Here is an 18,365-nt window from a genome sequence, read left to right on the forward strand (position 1 = left end):
AATCCACAAAAAAGTACACACACACACATACACACACACACACACACACACACACACACACACACACACATATCTGCCCAGCACCCTCTCCTGTGCAGGTTGTGGTTGGGCATTGTGTTGTTTGACATGACATTATTGTGGCATTATTCTAGGCTTTGTGTGGCTATGTATTGTTCTCCTATGGGATCTTTTGTTATATGAGGGGGTAGAGTGGGGATGCTGCAGGCCATTGCTTTATGCTGACTCTGACCTGTGGCAATAGCAGGGACTGATTTGGCCCTATGACTAGGCCACAGAGGGAGAGAGGAGGGAAACAAGAGAGGAACAGCATCAGCAACGCACATTGGAAATGGACTAAAATACTTCAGGATTAAAGAAACATCTAAGTTTAGTCATGCAGGAGAACCCAGGTTCTATAGGTGTGGATGGTGGATACACCAGCAATGTACCTGCTTTCCTCACTAAACTGTGGACTCTAGTAGAGGACCCAGAAACCAATCATCTGATATGCTGGAGCACAGTGAGTTCACCCTGATAGCATCCTTTGGCTGATGTTTCATGATAAATAGTGTCGGACTGTTGTGGACCCATGATTAAATCACTCAACGTCTTACATAAAGTGTTTTATTCAGTCAAGGCTGATTTAGTATATCTTGACGGAAAATAGATTTTCTGAAATTTAGCTCTAACTACAGCCTATTGATAATAAGAAGCATGTGTTTCTAATTTATTCATTCCCTTTATATAAGCTATATGTCCATAATCTTCATAATGTCTTCTTTCCACTTTTCTGAAGTTTTGTACTACTCTGGTTTACTATTGAAATTCGGTATAGCGGCATATATTATTGCTAATATTGTTGGCTTCTGTATGATAAAGTACTTGTACTTTTCCTCAATTGGAATGTCTGCTAAATGATTAAATATATGTATGTAAATGTGAATCACCAGTACAGGGCACACCAATTACTTTACTAAAAGATCATGAGTTCCAAACATAATTTATGCTAGAGCTGTTTTCATTTCAGCATCTTCAAGCATCTGCTTGTGAGTGCATAAAAGCATTAAAATAACATCAGGAAGATGGTGAGAATTCAATGAGGTTGAAAAACATTGCAGGCCACTCATCCACTCCTAGCAGATGCTTCTCTCTGATTTGCTGCAATTCTGTCTCTTTCAGAAAGACCTTGTGGTAGAATGATGAGCTTACCCCCGTTTCATACACACATGCCATCTGTTTTGTGATTCAAAATGATCATTATATATTTGTTATCCATCAATGTCTGTTAAAGGGTAGTTGACTCATGACCATGAACATTTTATAAGACAGAATGAAGATTTTAGGTTGAATGTAGGCAATATGTACAAATGTATGAGGGAAACTGTTTATTTTAGGTTCTGTGACTGGTCACCAAGTTTTAACCATATTTAGTAACCATTTTGGCCTCAATAGTTCTATTTAAATGGTCCTGCAGTGTGACAAATTAATTTTTAATATTTCATAGTCTCTCAGTTAATGTGGTCATAAAAACTTGCAAGCTTAAATCTAAATTTTGTCATAATTTACTCAAGCCCCATATGACTTTCTTTTCTCCATGAAACAAAAAAGGTGATGTTAGGCAGAATGTTAGCCTCAGTCATTATTCACTTTCAATGTATCTTTTTTTCCACACAGAGAAAGTGAATGGTGACTGAGGTTGTCATTCTGCCTAACATCTTCTTTTATGTTCCACGGAAGAAAGAAAGTCATACAGGTTTGATACAACATGAGGGCGAGTAATGATGACAGAATTCTTTTTATTTTTGGGTGAACTATAGTTAATAGTTAGGCCTAATTCAAACTACTGTTTGAAATAGTTTTTGATGAAGTATATAGCATGTCACAGGACATGTCAACTACCCAAAAGCAGAGACTTGGTTTAAAGGGATATTTCACCCAAAAATGTCTCTCATCATTTACTCACCCTCATGCCATCTAAGATGTGTATAACTTTCTTCTGCTGAACACAAATTAAGATTTTTAGAAAATATCTTCTAGGTCCCTACAATGCAAGTGAATGGTGATCAGAACTCCAAAAGTTCCAAAAAGGAGATTGCGTCAGCATAAAAGTAATCATTAAGACTCCAGTGGTTTAATCCATGTCTTTTGAAGTGAGAATAGACGAAAATGTAGCTCCTTTTTCACTGTACATCTTGACAGCAGGCTCCTTGACAATCATGATTTTAAGCTCGATTAGTGACATCTAGCGCTCTGCGCATGCGTCAAGCACTAGGAAGTGTAATCGAGCTTGAAATCATGATCGTGCCTAGAGACTGTAATACTAAGATGTACACTAGACAAAGGAGTTACATTTTGGTCTATTCTCACCCAAAGCCAACTGGATCACTTCAGACAATATTGACTAAACCACTGGAGTCTGATGGATTACTTTTATGCTGACATTATCTCTTTTTCAGAGTTCCAAATGCCTGATTCACTTGCAATGAAAGGACCTACAGAGCTGAGATATTCTTCTAAATATCTTCATTTGTGTTCAGTAGAAGACAGAAAGTCATACACATCTGGGATGGCATGAGGGTGAGTAAATGATGAGAGATTGTTCATTTTTGGGTGAACCATCTCTTTAATTTTGATTGGCTTGTTTTCCCCTTCTAGACTGGTACCAGCTTCCATGTTTTTGACCAGGGCAGATTTGCCAAAGAGGTTCTGCCTAAATACTTCAAACACAATAACATGGCAAGCTTTGTACGACAGCTCAACATGTGTAAGTATCTATCTGGGCATATAAACATCTCAAAGCTTTCACTGACGCTCCAAATTTATGGAGTGTGTGTGTTAACCTCTCATTTCTCTTTCAGACGGCTTCAGGAAGGTGGTTAATATTGAGCAGAGTGGGCTGGTGAAGCCAGAGAGAGATGACACAGAGTTTCAGCATCTCTATTTCCTCCAGGGCCATGAGCATCTGCTTGAACACATTAAACGCAAGGTGAGATGTCTCATTTTTAATTGATTCTCACTCTTGCTTTATTTTCTCTCTCTCTCATCTTCTGAGTCACAGACACATACAGTATACACACACAGAGAGACTGGAGGTTTATTTATTTTCTCCTTTACTTTTATAACTGTCCCAGCACAATGTGTATGTGTGCGAGTGTGTTCCCAGCAGGGTTATTATAGATTTGGGTTTTTAATATAGCTTTTGTTTCTATTTTATTTTCAGTGTGTCCTTTCCATTTAGTTTAGTGTTTATTGTTTTGTTCACTCTTTGCCTGTTAGTTTTTGTTTAATATGAGCTTTTTCAGTGTTTTCTAGTTTCAGTACAGTTTTTTAGTTTCTAAGTATAACTGGTTTTAAAAAAAACAAAACCGACAACTGATTTCATTTAAATATGTTTATTAAATTTGGGCTTTAAATTTCTTAGGGCCATCTAAAGTTATTGCTATGTAGTGGCATTTTTTCAAATGTTTTTATGAGGGATGGTTGTAAAGTTTTGGAATTCTATAATATACTGTGTATCAAAAACTAAAATTAATTTTTGGTTATTTTTATTTTATTTTAGTTAGTTTTGGTGTCATGAAAACTATTCTAGTTAAGTTAGAATTTTTTCAATTAAACTCTCAGGGGGGAAAAGTACAAAACTGTACATTCTTGTACCTCTAGTTAGAATATAACTTGTTTATAATTTGTTAATAAATAATGTAGTAACACTTTACCATAAGGTTCCATTCGTTAACATTAGTACATGCACTATGAACTATCATAAACTAACAATAAGCGACATATTATTTACAGCATTTATTAATCTTTGTTAATGTTAGTTAAAAATATACATTTGTTCATTGTTAGTTCATGTTAGTTCATAGTGCATTAACTAATGTTAACTAATACAACTTTTGATTTAAAAAATGTATTACTATATGTTGAAATTAACATTAACCAATATTAATAAATGCTGAAAAAGTATTGTTCATTGTTAGTTTATGTTAACTAATGTTGTTAACCATTGTTAACAAATGGAACCTTATTGTAAAGTGTTATCAATAATGTTTATAACTCACTTTGGGTACAATGGTACCCTAAGTGACCTGTGTAACTTTAAAGGTACATGTATTAATAATTTATTAATATAATTATTTACAATTTATTTATAATTTTACATTTTATTTAAATAAACAAAAATATATTCATTTAGATTTTGTTTTAATTTTTGTTAACGATAATAAAACTGGCTTCTAGGTGTCGATAGTAAAGAGTGAGGAGACCAAAGTGCGTCAAGAGGACTTGAGTAAGCTGCTTTATGAGGTGCAGGTGCTACGCAGCCAACAGGAGAACATGGAGATGCAAATGCAGGATATGAAACAGTAAACACACACACACATATCTACACGTGCACACATACTCATTTATTCCCATGCCATAATTTGCACCCTAATCTATATATATATATATATATATATATATATATATATATATATATATATATATATATATATATATATATATATATATCTTAGTTATATATATGTACCCTTAACAACAACTTGAACTTTCACCTATATTATCCCGCTAATTTTTCACCTACTTCTGTGGTTGGTTCATTCATTGGGTCCTCTGCATTGTGAATCTCAATGGTTTGGTGTTTTGTTTAACCTGCTTTAATGGAACATTCAGTAGCTCAGCTGACAGTTGGGGTCCAGTGGTATAATCAGATGCCCACAGGTAGTGACTATGCTAGATATACATTTCTAGGGACTGAATTCTCACAGAATCCTCTATAGTATAAATACATCAAATAAAGGGCTAATATGTACCAATTCCAATGTATACCACATATTATGTCTTTTTACACCATTTAAATGTTTTACAGTACATTTGATTGTTTACAGTATTTAGGAATAGCGTGTATACGGGACACTTTTTGATAATTTGCAACTGGTTTTGTTTTTAAAATGTGATCCAGAAGGCTACATCAATGTCATCCCATACTATATTAGGATAAACTTAATGTTTTTTTTATATTGTAATGGAAGAATAAACAGACAATGATAGATGACTAAGTTTACCACTTTATCAGTTATCCCACTTTATCTGTGTATCACATCTACACGTTGATTGTGATTTTATCCTGTGTGATAAGCTGTAAAAAAAACTGCATATACAGAATCCATCCATCCATCCATCTCTTTCTCCTGTAGGCAAAATGATGTTCTGTGGAGGGAGGTGGTGTCACTGAGGCAGAACCACACACAGCAGCAGAAAGTTATGAACAAGGTAAAAAATACAGCCCATATCCACAATGAGAGCGAGCAGAGGGGGGTGTTTTAGAGAGGAAGATGCTGTTGTGCTAATTTTGAGCTGGATGCAGCTGAGTAATGCTTAATCACACTCTGTTTCTGTTGTATTAATAGCTGATTCAGTTCCTGTTCAGCCAGATGCAGACCAACACTCCCAGCACTGTGGGAATGAAGAGAAAGCTGTGAGTGTACTCATTCATCTATAACACACACACACACAAACACTCATCTGAAACATCTAATTTTGTATTGACACACACATTCACACAAAAAAGAGCCAACAGAAAATAGCAATCAGCAGCCTGATGCTCCAACACAAACACAGTGGGGAACGGCCAGCTCAGCTGGAAACAGTCAGCTGATACAATTCACAGCCCTCACTGGAATGAATGGAGCTGAATGCTGAGTCAGACCTTCTGCGCTCTATTCCTCACACATGCACCTACAAATACGCACACACCTGAACTGGAGCGCATGACCCTCTACCCTCTATTAAAAGGTGCACCGTCAGCTAGTGTGACGCATGAGAACCAACTGGGTAAGAGGGACCACAAGGCCCAGTGCACTGCACCTCGCCACATTTTCAAAGTGGCTTATTAAAAACAGCATTGATCCACAAGAGCCTTCTTTTACCATCTTACCACCAGAGGGCAGAAGGTTTTTACATCACAACAACAGTCATAAGGTCTTTGTATTTGACACTGAACACTTATTGGTGATAATGTGGCTGCTTTCCATTATCTGCTGCCAATTTCCTTCTCCTCAGCCCTCTAATGTTGGATGACGGCTGCTCCACCCCTCCCACCTCCAAATTCAGCCATAGTCACTCCATGGAGTCCTTGCAAGAATCCTTCTATATCCAGTCGGTGAGGAACCCCTTTATTTTAAAACATGTCTTCAAAATTAGGCAAAGAATTGCAATAATTAATTTCAGAGAACAAATTCAAGTCTGTTGTTTTATTTTCTGGTTAAATGAAGTCGGAGAAATCACAAATGTTTTGAATTTCTGAATTGTTTTCTACACAGCAATTAGATCAAATGTAGAGCAACTTAAGGATTTAGATCAAGTCTTCAGCTTCTCAGATTTTTCTTCTGAGAAAAAGACACTTGTATTCTCACATGTCTCCTCTAGTCTAAAGTTGAACTCAAGTCAGATATTTTAATCTCAAACATTTCTTTTCAAATTCTTGCAAGACCATATTATCTGAGTTATGCTATAAACATTAATTTAATAGTTGTATTTTATACTCTTATTGTATGTCAGTTGACTCATTTGTGTCTATTTTATGCTAACCCAGCTGAAAAACCCAGCTTTTATCAGCATGAGTTTGCATGCTCTAAAAATGAAGTCATTACCCTTACTTAATTGTTAATAGTTTTTAAAAACAATTTAATTTCTTTCATTCAGATTACATCAGTTCCATTCAGCCAACAAATCAAATCAAATCAAATCAAATCACTTTATTGTCACACAGCCATATACACAAGTGCAATGGTGTGTGAAATTCTTGGGTGCAGTTCCGATCAACATAGCAGTCGTGACAGTGATGAGACATATACCAATCTACAATAAACATCAAATTAACACAACGCAATTTAAACATCTGTTATACATAATTAAACTCGACTTAAAACATCAAATTAACACAACACAATTTAAACATCTGTTATACATAATTACACAACTTAAAACATCAAATTAACACAACACAATTTAAACATCTGTTATACACAATTACACTCAACAATATACAATAATAACATACATTGCACAGTATACAATATGCTGTTTTTGTTTTTTGTTTTTTTTTTTGTTTTTTTTTACTATATAGATACTATATAGATACACATTATTCAATAAAAATTAAAATATATATGAAAAAAGTATATATATAGAATGTACAGTATTGTACTGTATTGACATTCAGGCTGTCGGTTGATAGTCAGTTGTTAAGAGAGACATAATATAATGACAGTAATATAATTTATGACAGTCCGGTGTGAGATAAGATTAATAAAGTGCAGGGATGATGTATTTTGATCGTGGGAGATCAAGAGTTCAGAAGTCTGATTGCTTGGGGGAAGAAGCTATCATGGAGACGGCTGGTGCGGGTCCTGATGCTGCGATACCGCCTACCTGATGGTAGCAGTGAGAACAGCCCATGGCTCGGGTGGCTGGAGTCTCTGATGATCCTCCGAGCTTTTTTCACACACCGCCTTGTATATATTTCCTGGAGGGAGGGAAGCTCACCTCCGATGATGTGTTTGGCAGTTCGCACCACCCTTTGCAGTGCTTTGCGGTTGTGGGCAGTGCTATTGCCGTACCAGGCGGAGATACAGCCAGTCAGGATGCTCTCCACAGTGCAGGTGTAGAACCGTGTGAGGATGTGGCGGTTCATTCCAAACTTCCTCAGCCGTCTCAGGAAGAAAAGGCGCTGATGAGCCTTCTTCACAACGACTTCAGTGTGGACGGACCATGTGAGTTCCTCAGTGATGTGGACACCCAGGAACTTGAAGCTGCTGACTCTCTCCACTGGTGCTCCATTGATGGTGATTGGACTGTGTTCTCTGTCTTTTCTCCTGAAGTCCACCACAAGCTCCTTTGTCTTACTGACGTTGAGGGAGAGGTTGTGCTCCTGACACCAGTGTGTCAGAGTGTGCACCTCCTCTCTGTAGGCTGTTTCATCATTGTCAGTGATCAGACCTACCACCGTCGTGTCATCAGCAAACTTAATGATGGCATTGGAGTTATGTGTTGCCACACAGTCATGTGTGTACAGGGAATACAGTAGTGGGCTGAGAACACAGCCCTGCGGGGCTCCAGTGTTGAGGGTCAGTGATGAGGAGATGTTGCTGCCTATTCTAACCACCTGGCGTCTGCTTGACAGGAAGTCCAGGATCCAGCTGCACAGCGAGCTGTTTAAGCCCAGAGCCCGGAGTTTCTCATCTAGCTTGGAGGGCACTATGGTGTTGAATGCTGAGCTGTAGTCTACAAACAGCATTCTCACATAAGTGTTCTTTTTTTCCAGGTGGGAGAGAGCAGTGTGTATTGTAGATGCAATGGCATCATCAGTGGAGCGGTTGTTGCGGTAAGCAAACTGCAGCGGGTCAAGATTGAGTGGTAATACAGAGCAGATGTAATCTCTGATTAGTCTCTCAAAGCATTTGCTGATGATGGGGGTCAGAGCAACAGGACGCCAGTCATTTAAACAAGTTATTTTCGATTGTTTTGGGACAGGCACAATGGTGGATGTTTTAAAGCATGTGGGGACTACAGACAAAGAGAGGGAAAGGTTGAAAATGTCCGTAAAAACACCAGCCAGCTGGTTCGCGCACGCTCTGATGACGCGGCCCGGAATGCCGTCTGGACCCGCGGCTTTGCGGATATTCACCCGTCGGAAGGATCGGGTTACATCCGCTACAGAGACGGAGAGTGAACTAACCTCTGTAGCTTCGGCCGTGAGAGCTCTCTCCGAGGGCGGTGTTATTTCCCTCGAAACGAGCATAAAAAGTATTTAGCTCATCCGGTAGAGAGGCAGCGGTGTTCATGGCGGAGTTTTTATTCCCTTTAAAGTCCGTGATGATGTTAATTCCCTGCCACATGCTTCTAGAGTTGGTGGTGTTAAACTGTCCTTCAATCTTACTCCTGTACTGGCGTTTTGCTGTTTTGATAGTTTTTCGGAGGGCATAACTGGCTTGTTTATGCTCCTCCGCGTTCCCGGAATTAAAAGCGGAGGTCCGCACATTAAGTGCTGCGCGAACATCGCTGTTGATCCACGGCTTCTGATTCGGATAGATTCGCACAGTTCTGGTCGGAATCACTTCCTCTACACACGTTCTGATGAAGCACATTACCAACATAATTTAGTTCAAAAATCGATGTACTATAGTAGTTTTAATTCAAGTTTATTAGGTTCTTCAAATTAAATTTACTAATGTTTAATTCAGTTAATTTCCTTATATTGGTCCAACTTATTTTATAAATCATTTTTTTATTCCAGATGAGCAAGTGTAAGGACAGTGTAACTGTTGCACTGTCAATTTGTTTGCAACTGCATATAGTGCCAAACAACACAAACATCAGACATCACTTAAAAAGTTAAAGTCCATCCTCAGCCTAAGTGCCAATCTTCACCACAATGGTAACCCCCAAAACACCAGCATAACAGACACTCTTTTTAAATACCAATATAACAGAACTTTTAGTGCTGTCAGTCGATTTAAAATGTTTAATCATGATTCATTGCATATATATTTTTTTAGAGTTAATCGTGATTAATCGCAGATTTTAAAAGTGCTGAAATTTGACACTATATATACTTCTTTTCCTGTCAAAAATGCATTTATTTCCATCTTAGGAAAGACAACAAAACAATATGTAACAATATAATGCTTTGTAGCAGCCAATAATGTAATAACTACCGTTAATGTAATAACTGCCAATAACGTAATATATTTTCCATTCTTAAATGATAATAAATGGTAATAAAAGTCAACAATGTAATAATGTACCAATAATGTAATAACATTTCTGAACCAATAATGTAATAACTTTTTGCCCATAATGTAATAAGTTCTTACATTATTGGCTTACTATTACATTATTGGCTGGGTTAATAAAAAAATAATAATAAATGTATTATATTATTGGCAGTTATTAAATTAATTACATTATTGGCTGCTACATGCTTTATTACCATTTTCCAAACAAAGCCTTCCACAGTATAAAGAAAGAAATGCACTGAACTAACACCAATTCAAATAACATTAAACGAGTTGTGGCAAAGTTACCGCAAATTTGCCACTGATTATTTTCACATGCGAATGAGATTGTGATTCAATACAAATGTTTGCCAGAAGTTTGCAGCTCTTCACTGGTAGTGGTGAACCTGCCACAAACCTTTGGCAACAATGGACAATTTGACGCATTTGCCACAAAGCTCATTTGCATATGAAAATAATCAGTTGCGAATTTGCGGCAAGTTTACTGCAAAATTTTCCATGAACTCTCGATTTTTGTAAGGGTAAGTGGGAGTTGGACTAATTGAATTAACTAGTCCCCACATAGGTTGCATATTCATTGTAATGGACATTAAATCTCTTAAACTCTCATCCTCCACAATATTAATCTGCTGGTAGATTGTGGCTATTCGCTTTGTTACAGCAGTCGTGTAACTGCATTCATGATTCGCATCAGAGTATCAGCGTCAAGCGGCGCTTTGAACCCGACATGAAAAGCGCTTGCAGACTACTTTTCGAAGATAGTTAAGACTTGACGTGCATCTGTGGTAATTAAAATGCACCTTACATAGGCTGAAAATACTTGATATCTATCACAAGTCCCATCTGGGCTTGTTTTGTTCAACAAATAGTGTTAAGAGGTCCTTTCTCCATTTTATCACTGACACGGAAGTGCTGTTGTGTGTGTGTGTGTTTGTGGCGTGTGCATCAGTGTAATGACTCCAGGTGGACACATTACATAGGTAATGTTTATGTTTATGCTGGTTTGTGCTGTATTAACGCTAAATGCGTTAATCGCGGTTAAGAAAAATGAACGAGTTAAACTTTTTAATTAATCGTATGCGTTAATGCATTAATTCTGACAGCACTACTTTCAACATTAACAAATCTCCTCCCATTCTCATCTTGCTCAAAAATTAAAAACACTTAATTTCAACATTTGTTCACCCCATCCAGTCCTATGCAAAGCATGCTGGGAAATGGAAATCCCCTGCCCAGTTTCATCAATGCTACAAAAAGTATTCATGTAGTCCAAACTCTGGATTAAGTAAACTTCAGTTTTACAAATTTAATTGGATAGAACGCAATAAAATCAAGTTGTGACAAAATGTTCTAGAATTGTGTTGCTTTAGATCATTTTAATTAATAAACTGAACAACCTGCAAAAATCCTTTTTTGAGTGCACTGGTTTATGCTGGTTAGTGCTGGTCTGGGGTTGGTTTCACTGGTGGACAAGCAAAATTCAGTTGTAAAGCTGGTGACCAGCTATGCTGGTCTTTGCAAGCAGGTCAGGGATTTTAGGAGAAACTTGGAGACAAGGTTGATATTCATATGAAACAAAACCACCAGTTTTCTTCTGGGCACAGATATCCAACAGAATATATTACTCAATGCATCATGCCTCAATCCATCAAATATGGCAAAGGCAGAATCTCTCGCTTTCTCTTTTACGTTCAACCAGCCATCTGCAGAAACTGCATCCTGCTCCACTAGCAGCGCAATGACAGGAGGGCCAATAATCTCTGATGTCACTGAAATGTCACAGTCTGGAACCATGGCTTTGCAAATGCAGGCAGAGGAATCAAGGTGATTTGTCGGACCTTCAGAGTTATTTTCCGTACTTGATGACTTCAAAAACAGTATAGTGAAACCATAAGTGAAGACTTGATTTTAGCCACATTGACAAATGTTTAGCTGTGTTTCTATGGGTGTATATGCGATCTGTTTGTTTAGGGAAAATTGTCTGATGCTGATTAAGGAAGAGCCAGTGAGTCCTGGGGTGCAGGGACGAGGGGAAGGTGTACCACTTGGCTCCTGTGGGGTGTGTGCTGAGCCTCCCGTCCTCCCTGTTGCCATGGTACAGTCCGTCCTAGAGGGCCGAGGATCTAGCTTGGGAGAGAGAAGGGCCAAAAGACCCATGCTGGAGAGGTATAATATATCATAATATATATAATATTTAATATGGCAAAATAACAAACAAATCTAAAACTCAGCAGTAATGATTTGCTTTGATAGGTTAGTTAAGATTTGTCTTTGAAAATTGATTGATAATTTTTCGTGCAAAGGCTATGTATGTATGATGTGGAAACTGGTTGCCACTTCAGTCTACTCTAGGAAATGAATGATTTGTTAAATAAGAGGAAGTCTCCATAAATATGCATGTGACATTCTTATCATTTCATGCTGAAATTACAGGTTTTCCTTTTCAGACAATTCGTGGTTATCTCCACATATACCGTATACAAAAATACACAATCTACACATTTAATCTGTTGTTAAAGTATTTGAGAGCATATGAGTATAACATGGGCTCTTTTGACATGGACCAGTAAGTTACCACTTATCAACAACCTAGAACTCCTTAGCCAAGCCCTAGCAACAGCAAAGCAGTTCACTGACAACCACTCAGAACACCTTTAAAATTTTATTTTTAATCTGTTGTGTTTCTATGTTAAAGACCAGAGATGCCTGATGGTGTGGAGAACGTAGACATGAGCCTGGAGGATCTACAGTTGCTTCTGAGGAGTCACCAGCAGAGCATGGAACCCAATGCTGCAACAATGGATGTAAGTATAGATCTATTCACACAGGGAGAGTGAGAACAGGGAGAGAGAGCAGTCACTGTCTTAAGTAGATGCAGGCATGTTACTGGAGGATATGGGTGATTCTCACAAAACCTGTCAAGTAAATGTCTTGGTCATATTTAACCCCCAATCAATACCAATTTTCTTTTACATAATATTTTGCATTAAGAAAATGAAACTTATATTTAAGATGAAGTTTTCCCCATTAAGATTCTTTTACATTGTGACATTGTGACACTTGAGCACATTTTACCACCCAATTCTCATTACCGCAACGTTTTTACTTTTACAATTTTCATGGTGATGGGTGATCACTTATTATTACCGATAGACGTGAATTTTTTACTACATTACAGTAAAAAGAGGCTGCAATTTTTATTTTTATTTTATTATTTTATCAAATTAAAATCCGCAAAAGAATATATGCTGTAAAGAATATCCTAATATTCTAGAATATTCTAATAACTATCTTTTTTGCATTGCAGCAATGTAAATTGGGGTGTCAAATGTATATTGTAACAATATAAAAATCTTAATGGCCCTTAAAATAGGCTTGATTTTTAGATGTAAAATAAGATTTCTTATTTGTTTCTTTTGATTTTGGATTCAAATAGGACCCTGACATTTTGTGAGAAGCACTCTATAGGCATTTAACTCATCATTTTAATATAATGACTCTAAAATACATGCCCTCAATAACCAATTACCTCTACACTTTCTCACAGCCCTTCACATTTAATCTGCCTTTAAATGAGTGGAACTTCTCAGAAATGGACCCAAACCTCAAATCAGTGAGTTTACTTAAATTTAAAAAACAAAACAAAAAAAACAAAAACAATAATACATATATGGTGTTACAGGTGATGACACAAAAAGTTATGTCACAATTTCTCAAAATCATGGTAGCATGATCAAACAGAAGGATATTTTACATTGTTACATCATATTTTTACATGGTTTTTGTACATTTGCAGGAATTGGCTAATGCCCTCATGCCTGCTGCTGTGTCCCAGTACATGCTTCAGGGTCAGGAGGGAGAGGCCTTCCCCACTGCTGGCTATGAAGAACAATGAAGCCCTGATACAACAGCCAGTACAGATCCCTCCTGAGAGACGATCAGGTACTTATTAATCTAAATAATGGTGGATAACTTTATACTATCAAATTCTACCTCACACCAGTGTATGAGCCTTTACTCTTTGACAAAGAAGCAACAATTCTATTCTAATGCAATTTGACACTTATACAGGTACATATTGAGTCTTATTTATTTATTTATTTTTTCTTCAGAGGGGCCCATTTGAAAGCATGGCACTTGGATTGCACATGAACTATACATACGAAGAGAAGGCTCAAATTGATTTGGACAGTAGATGAGGAGGTGACATACAGTATCAAATACACTTTTACTGACCAGCCCTTTATGAAGATGATTAGTCACTTAGTAGCCCATTGGTAGAAGATGTTGTGTATATATTCCATGGGATTCAACTCTTTGAATATGAGATATTTACAGTAACACTTACTCAAAGCCTAAGGAGTTAAGGCAACATCAAGATGGTTTTGAAGAACGTTTTTATCCCATGATAAAATGCAAATACCTTACATCCTTTGTACACTTCTAATGCCAATGGAAAAAGGAATATTAAGTATTTCCCACCCCTACTGCAGGTGAACTGTATGCATTATGATGTAAATCACTGTGGCCCAAGTTTGAATGCACTTTAGTCTGTGTGTTTGAGTTTCTGCTTTGTGGAGCTGTGATTTCATTTTTCCCAAATATTTAACTGTAAAAATATGAATATAATTAGTTCAAATTGACTATGATGAAGCATACGTGTATTTAAATATATATTTAAAGACATATAAAAGTACTGGTTTAATCATATAATGTACATATAAATGTGAGAGGTCTAGGGGTAAAAATCAGACCTCGCATTTGCGAACGAAAACTGAAATGATGCACTGCTTTTTGCACAATTTAATGTCTTTATTTTCTCAATAATATTCTGGTATCCAAAATATACTATTAAGACATCAAGTATCTTTGTTTCAATTTATCTTTTAGTTGATCAACTAGGCTTATGGAATTTACAGTTGTCTTTGGTACACTTACATGATATATTGTGTGATATTTGCCCTTGTTTGATACAAATGTATTGACCACATTGGTTATAGATGCTAAAAAAGCACTTGTTAATGCCTTTGACATGAGCACTATACTTATGTAATATATAAATATTTAGCTATTCATTATTTTGTGTATTCTAATTTGAAATTTTCAGTTGACTGTTTTTAAACCCAGACTAGATGATAGAAAATAGAATATATATAACAATGACAGTGCCTAAGGCTTTTATGTGTTTATTCTTCCTGCCAAACTTCATTTATGTAATGAGGGCGACACATGAACACACAACATACAATAACATTTCAAAGAAGGCCATAATGCACTTTGTTATTACAGGGCAGCCATGTAGCAATGCAAAATACCCTAGATCTCTTACACATGTGTAGAATTTCAAGTGCAATACTGTTGCATTTATTTGTATGATTTCTCAACAATGCAATACTTTTTGCATTGTTTTTTTTTTTTATTTCCCATGGATGCAACACGGTTAATGTGACTTGATGAAATTATGAAAACTATATATATATATAGAAAAGAAGGAATAAAAGAAATTGCACTAAGAGTGATAACTGTGTTTGAAAAAGGTTTTATTCAGTGTTAGTTTAAACTCTTAATTTTTTTCACTATTCCCTAAAGAGCAATAATTAAATGGTTTATTTTGAGAAGGGTGCTTTTTCACAGAGGTTGAAAGTTTCCTCTTTCGTTATGTGATTACTTGCACTGGATGTAAATGAATGTAGATTAACCCAGTAAGACACAAACATGTTAAAAAGAAAAAGCAGCAGTGATGCATTATGTAAAAAAATATGTACACACAAAAAATAAGTAAAATAAAATAATTAAAAGCATGCAACGAATGTCATTTTAATTCTTAAAATAAACAAAACTATCGAAAAGATATTTCCCCCGGTCATTATATCCTGTTATATCTCTAGATAATATATATATATATATATATACAGTTGAAGTCAGAAGTTTACATACATCTTATCCAAATACATTTAAACTCAGTTTTTCACAATTCCTGACATTTAATCATAGAAAACATTCCCTGTCTTAGGTCAGTTAGAATTACTACTTTATTTTAAGAATGTGACATGTCAGAATAATAGTAGAGAGAATTATTTATTTTAGCTTTTATTTCTTTCATCACATTCTCAGTGGGTCAGAAGTTTACATACACTTTGTTAGTATTTGGTAGCATTGCCTTTAAATTGTTTAACTTGGGTCAAACTTTTTCGGTAGCCTTCCACAAGCTTCTCACAATAAGCTGCTAATGATAAGCTTGAGATGTTGCTTCAATATGTCCACATACACAATATGTTTTCCTTCCTCATGATGCCATCTATTTTGTGAAGTGCACCAGTCCCTCCTGCAGCAAAGCATCTGCCACAACATGATGCTGCCACCCCCGTGATTAACGGTTGGGATGGTGTTCTTCGGCTTGCAAACCTCACCCTTTTTCCTCCTAAGATAACAATGGTTATTATGGGCAAACAGTTAAATTTTTGTTTCATCAGACCAGAGGACATTTCTCCAAAAAGTAAGATCTTTGTCCCCATGTGCACTTGCAAACTGTAGTCTGGCTTTTTATGGCAGTTTTGGAGCAGTGGCTTCTTCCTTGCTGAGCAGCCTTTCAGGTTATGTCAATATAGGTCTTGTTTTACTGTGGATATAGATACTTGTCTACCTGTTTCCTCCAGCATCTTACACAAGGGCCTTTGCTGTTGTTCTGGGAATGATTTGCACTTTTGCACCAAACTACGTTCATCTCTGGGAGACAGAATACGTCTCCTTCCTGAGCAGTATGATGGCTGCGTGGTCCCATGGTGTTTATACTTGCATACTATTGTTTGTACAGATGAACGTGGTACCTTCAGCCGTTTGGAAATTGCTCAAGGATAAACCAGACTTGTGGAGGTCAGTAATTTTTTGGCTGATTTCTTTTTCTTTTTCCCATGATGTCAATCAAAGAGGCACTAAGTTTGAAGGTAGGCCTTAAAATACATCCACAGGTACACCTCCAATTCAGTACACCTCCTATCAAAAGCTAATTGTCTAAAGGCTTGACAAGATTTTTTGGAATTATCGAAGCTGCTTAAAGGCACAGTTAACTTAGTGTTTGTAAACTTCTGACCCACTGGAATTGTGATATAGTCAAATAAAAGTGAAACAATCTGTCTGTAAATAATTGTTGGAAAAATTACTCAGTGTCATGCACAAAGTAAATGTCCTAAACGACTTGCCAAAACTATAGTTTGCTAATATTAAATCTGTGGAGTAGTTAAAAAAATGAGTTTTAATGACTTCAACCTAAGTGTATGTGTATATATTTTAAGTGTATATACTTCAACTGTATATATATATATATATATATATATATATATATATATATATATATATATATATATATATATATACAGGGTTGGGGAGTAACGGAATACATGTAACGGGAATACATATTTAAAATACAAAATATAAGTAACTGTATTCCACTACAGTTACAATTTAAATCATTGGTAATTAGAATACAGTTACATTCAAAAAGTATTTTGATTACTGAAGAGATTACTTTGCATTTTATTGTCATTTGTTTCATTTAATATTTAGTCCTTTCAGATGGAAAACATTTATCCATATAATTGATGCGATCCAAAGTGCATATGAACAGCGGTGAAACACTTTCTTATGATGTGTCATCATATGAGCAGACAGAGAAGTAAGTTTGAAGTAAGTTTGGAGCAGAAGAATTAGAAATTAACCTTGTGTAAATTGTCAGCTTTATGCTAAGTTAAAATGCTATTTCTAGACATTTTACATGCACGTTACCAGGCACGATCATTTTATTTTATCAAGAAAATTCACATTGATCATAATTTCTTTTTTTCTAGTAAGACCTTTAATATTAGGGCAAAATCATATTCTTGATAATCATTTTTGTATTGTTTTCCTATAATAAATATCTAAAAATCCTTAAAACAAGATCAATTTGATTTATCTTGTTTTTGAAACAACACTGCATAATATATTTATGTTTTTCAGAGAATGTATTTTTAACATTTGTATTTGTCTTAATGTACTGGCAGAGTTTTTATTGTCAAAACAAGTGAAAAAATCTACTAGTGCTGAAGAAGTAATCCAAAGTATTTAGAATACGTTACTGACCTTGAGTAATCTAACGGAATACATTACAAATTACATTTTACAGCATGTATTCTGTAATCTGTAGTGGAATACATTTCAAAAGTGACATAAAAGTGATATATATATATATATGCTACATGCTTACAAACGTTTACCATTGTAACCACAAAAATATCATATAACAGTAATTTTTACTACTGTAAAACCACAATAAATGAATGTGGTCTCCTTCAAGTAATGTAAAAGCTTTCAGAATTATCATTGTGTCTACATTTGTCTTTTTGAGGACAGTTTGTACAGCTTGAGGTATGGCATCAAACACTTCCTTATTGTTTTGTACATGTTAGTAACAAAAAACAATAACAGCATTGTTGCAGGAAGCCAGGAAAACAGAGGGGAAAAAATAAGTACTATTATCACATTACATACATTTTCAATGCACTTAATCAAGGCACTTAAGTGTGTGAGGTC

General features: G+C 36.0%; 1 protein-coding gene across 1 annotated transcript; it reads left to right on the forward strand.

Annotated features, from left to right (window-relative positions):
• The first annotated feature begins 38 nt into the window (after positions 1-38).
• Positions 39-15,594, forward strand: LOC127455960 (heat shock factor protein 4). The gene is made up of 13 exons (XM_051724188.1): positions 39-520; positions 2,656-2,764; positions 2,859-2,986; positions 4,237-4,361; positions 5,196-5,271; positions 5,409-5,476; positions 6,061-6,160; positions 11,497-11,621; positions 11,769-11,963; positions 12,493-12,601; positions 13,345-13,410; positions 13,594-13,739; positions 13,910-15,594. The coding sequence occupies exons 1-12, from the start codon at positions 395-397 to the stop codon at positions 13,690-13,692; spliced, it is 1,326 nt and encodes a 441-aa protein (XP_051580148.1). The 5' UTR covers positions 39-394; the 3' UTR covers positions 13,693-13,739; positions 13,910-15,594.
• Positions 15,595-18,365: the final 2,771 nt, after the last annotated feature.

Source organism: Myxocyprinus asiaticus, chromosome 18 (genome assembly GCF_019703515.2).
Source record: "Myxocyprinus asiaticus isolate MX2 ecotype Aquarium Trade chromosome 18, UBuf_Myxa_2, whole genome shotgun sequence".
NCBI classification, from domain to species: domain Eukaryota; kingdom Metazoa; phylum Chordata; class Actinopteri; order Cypriniformes; family Catostomidae; genus Myxocyprinus; species Myxocyprinus asiaticus.

Coding starts and splice junctions, on each gene's coding strand:
- LOC127455960 (XM_051724188.1), top strand. CDS start 395: ATGCAGGAGAACCCAGGTTCTATAGGTGTGGATGGTGGATACACCAGC. Junction 2,987..4,236: donor TTGAACACATTAAACGCAAG/GTGAGATGTCTC, acceptor ACTGGCTTCTAG/GTGTCGATAGTAAAGAGTGA. Junction 11,964..12,492: donor AAAAGACCCATGCTGGAGAG/GTATAATATATC, acceptor TCTATGTTAAAG/ACCAGAGATGCCTGATGGTG.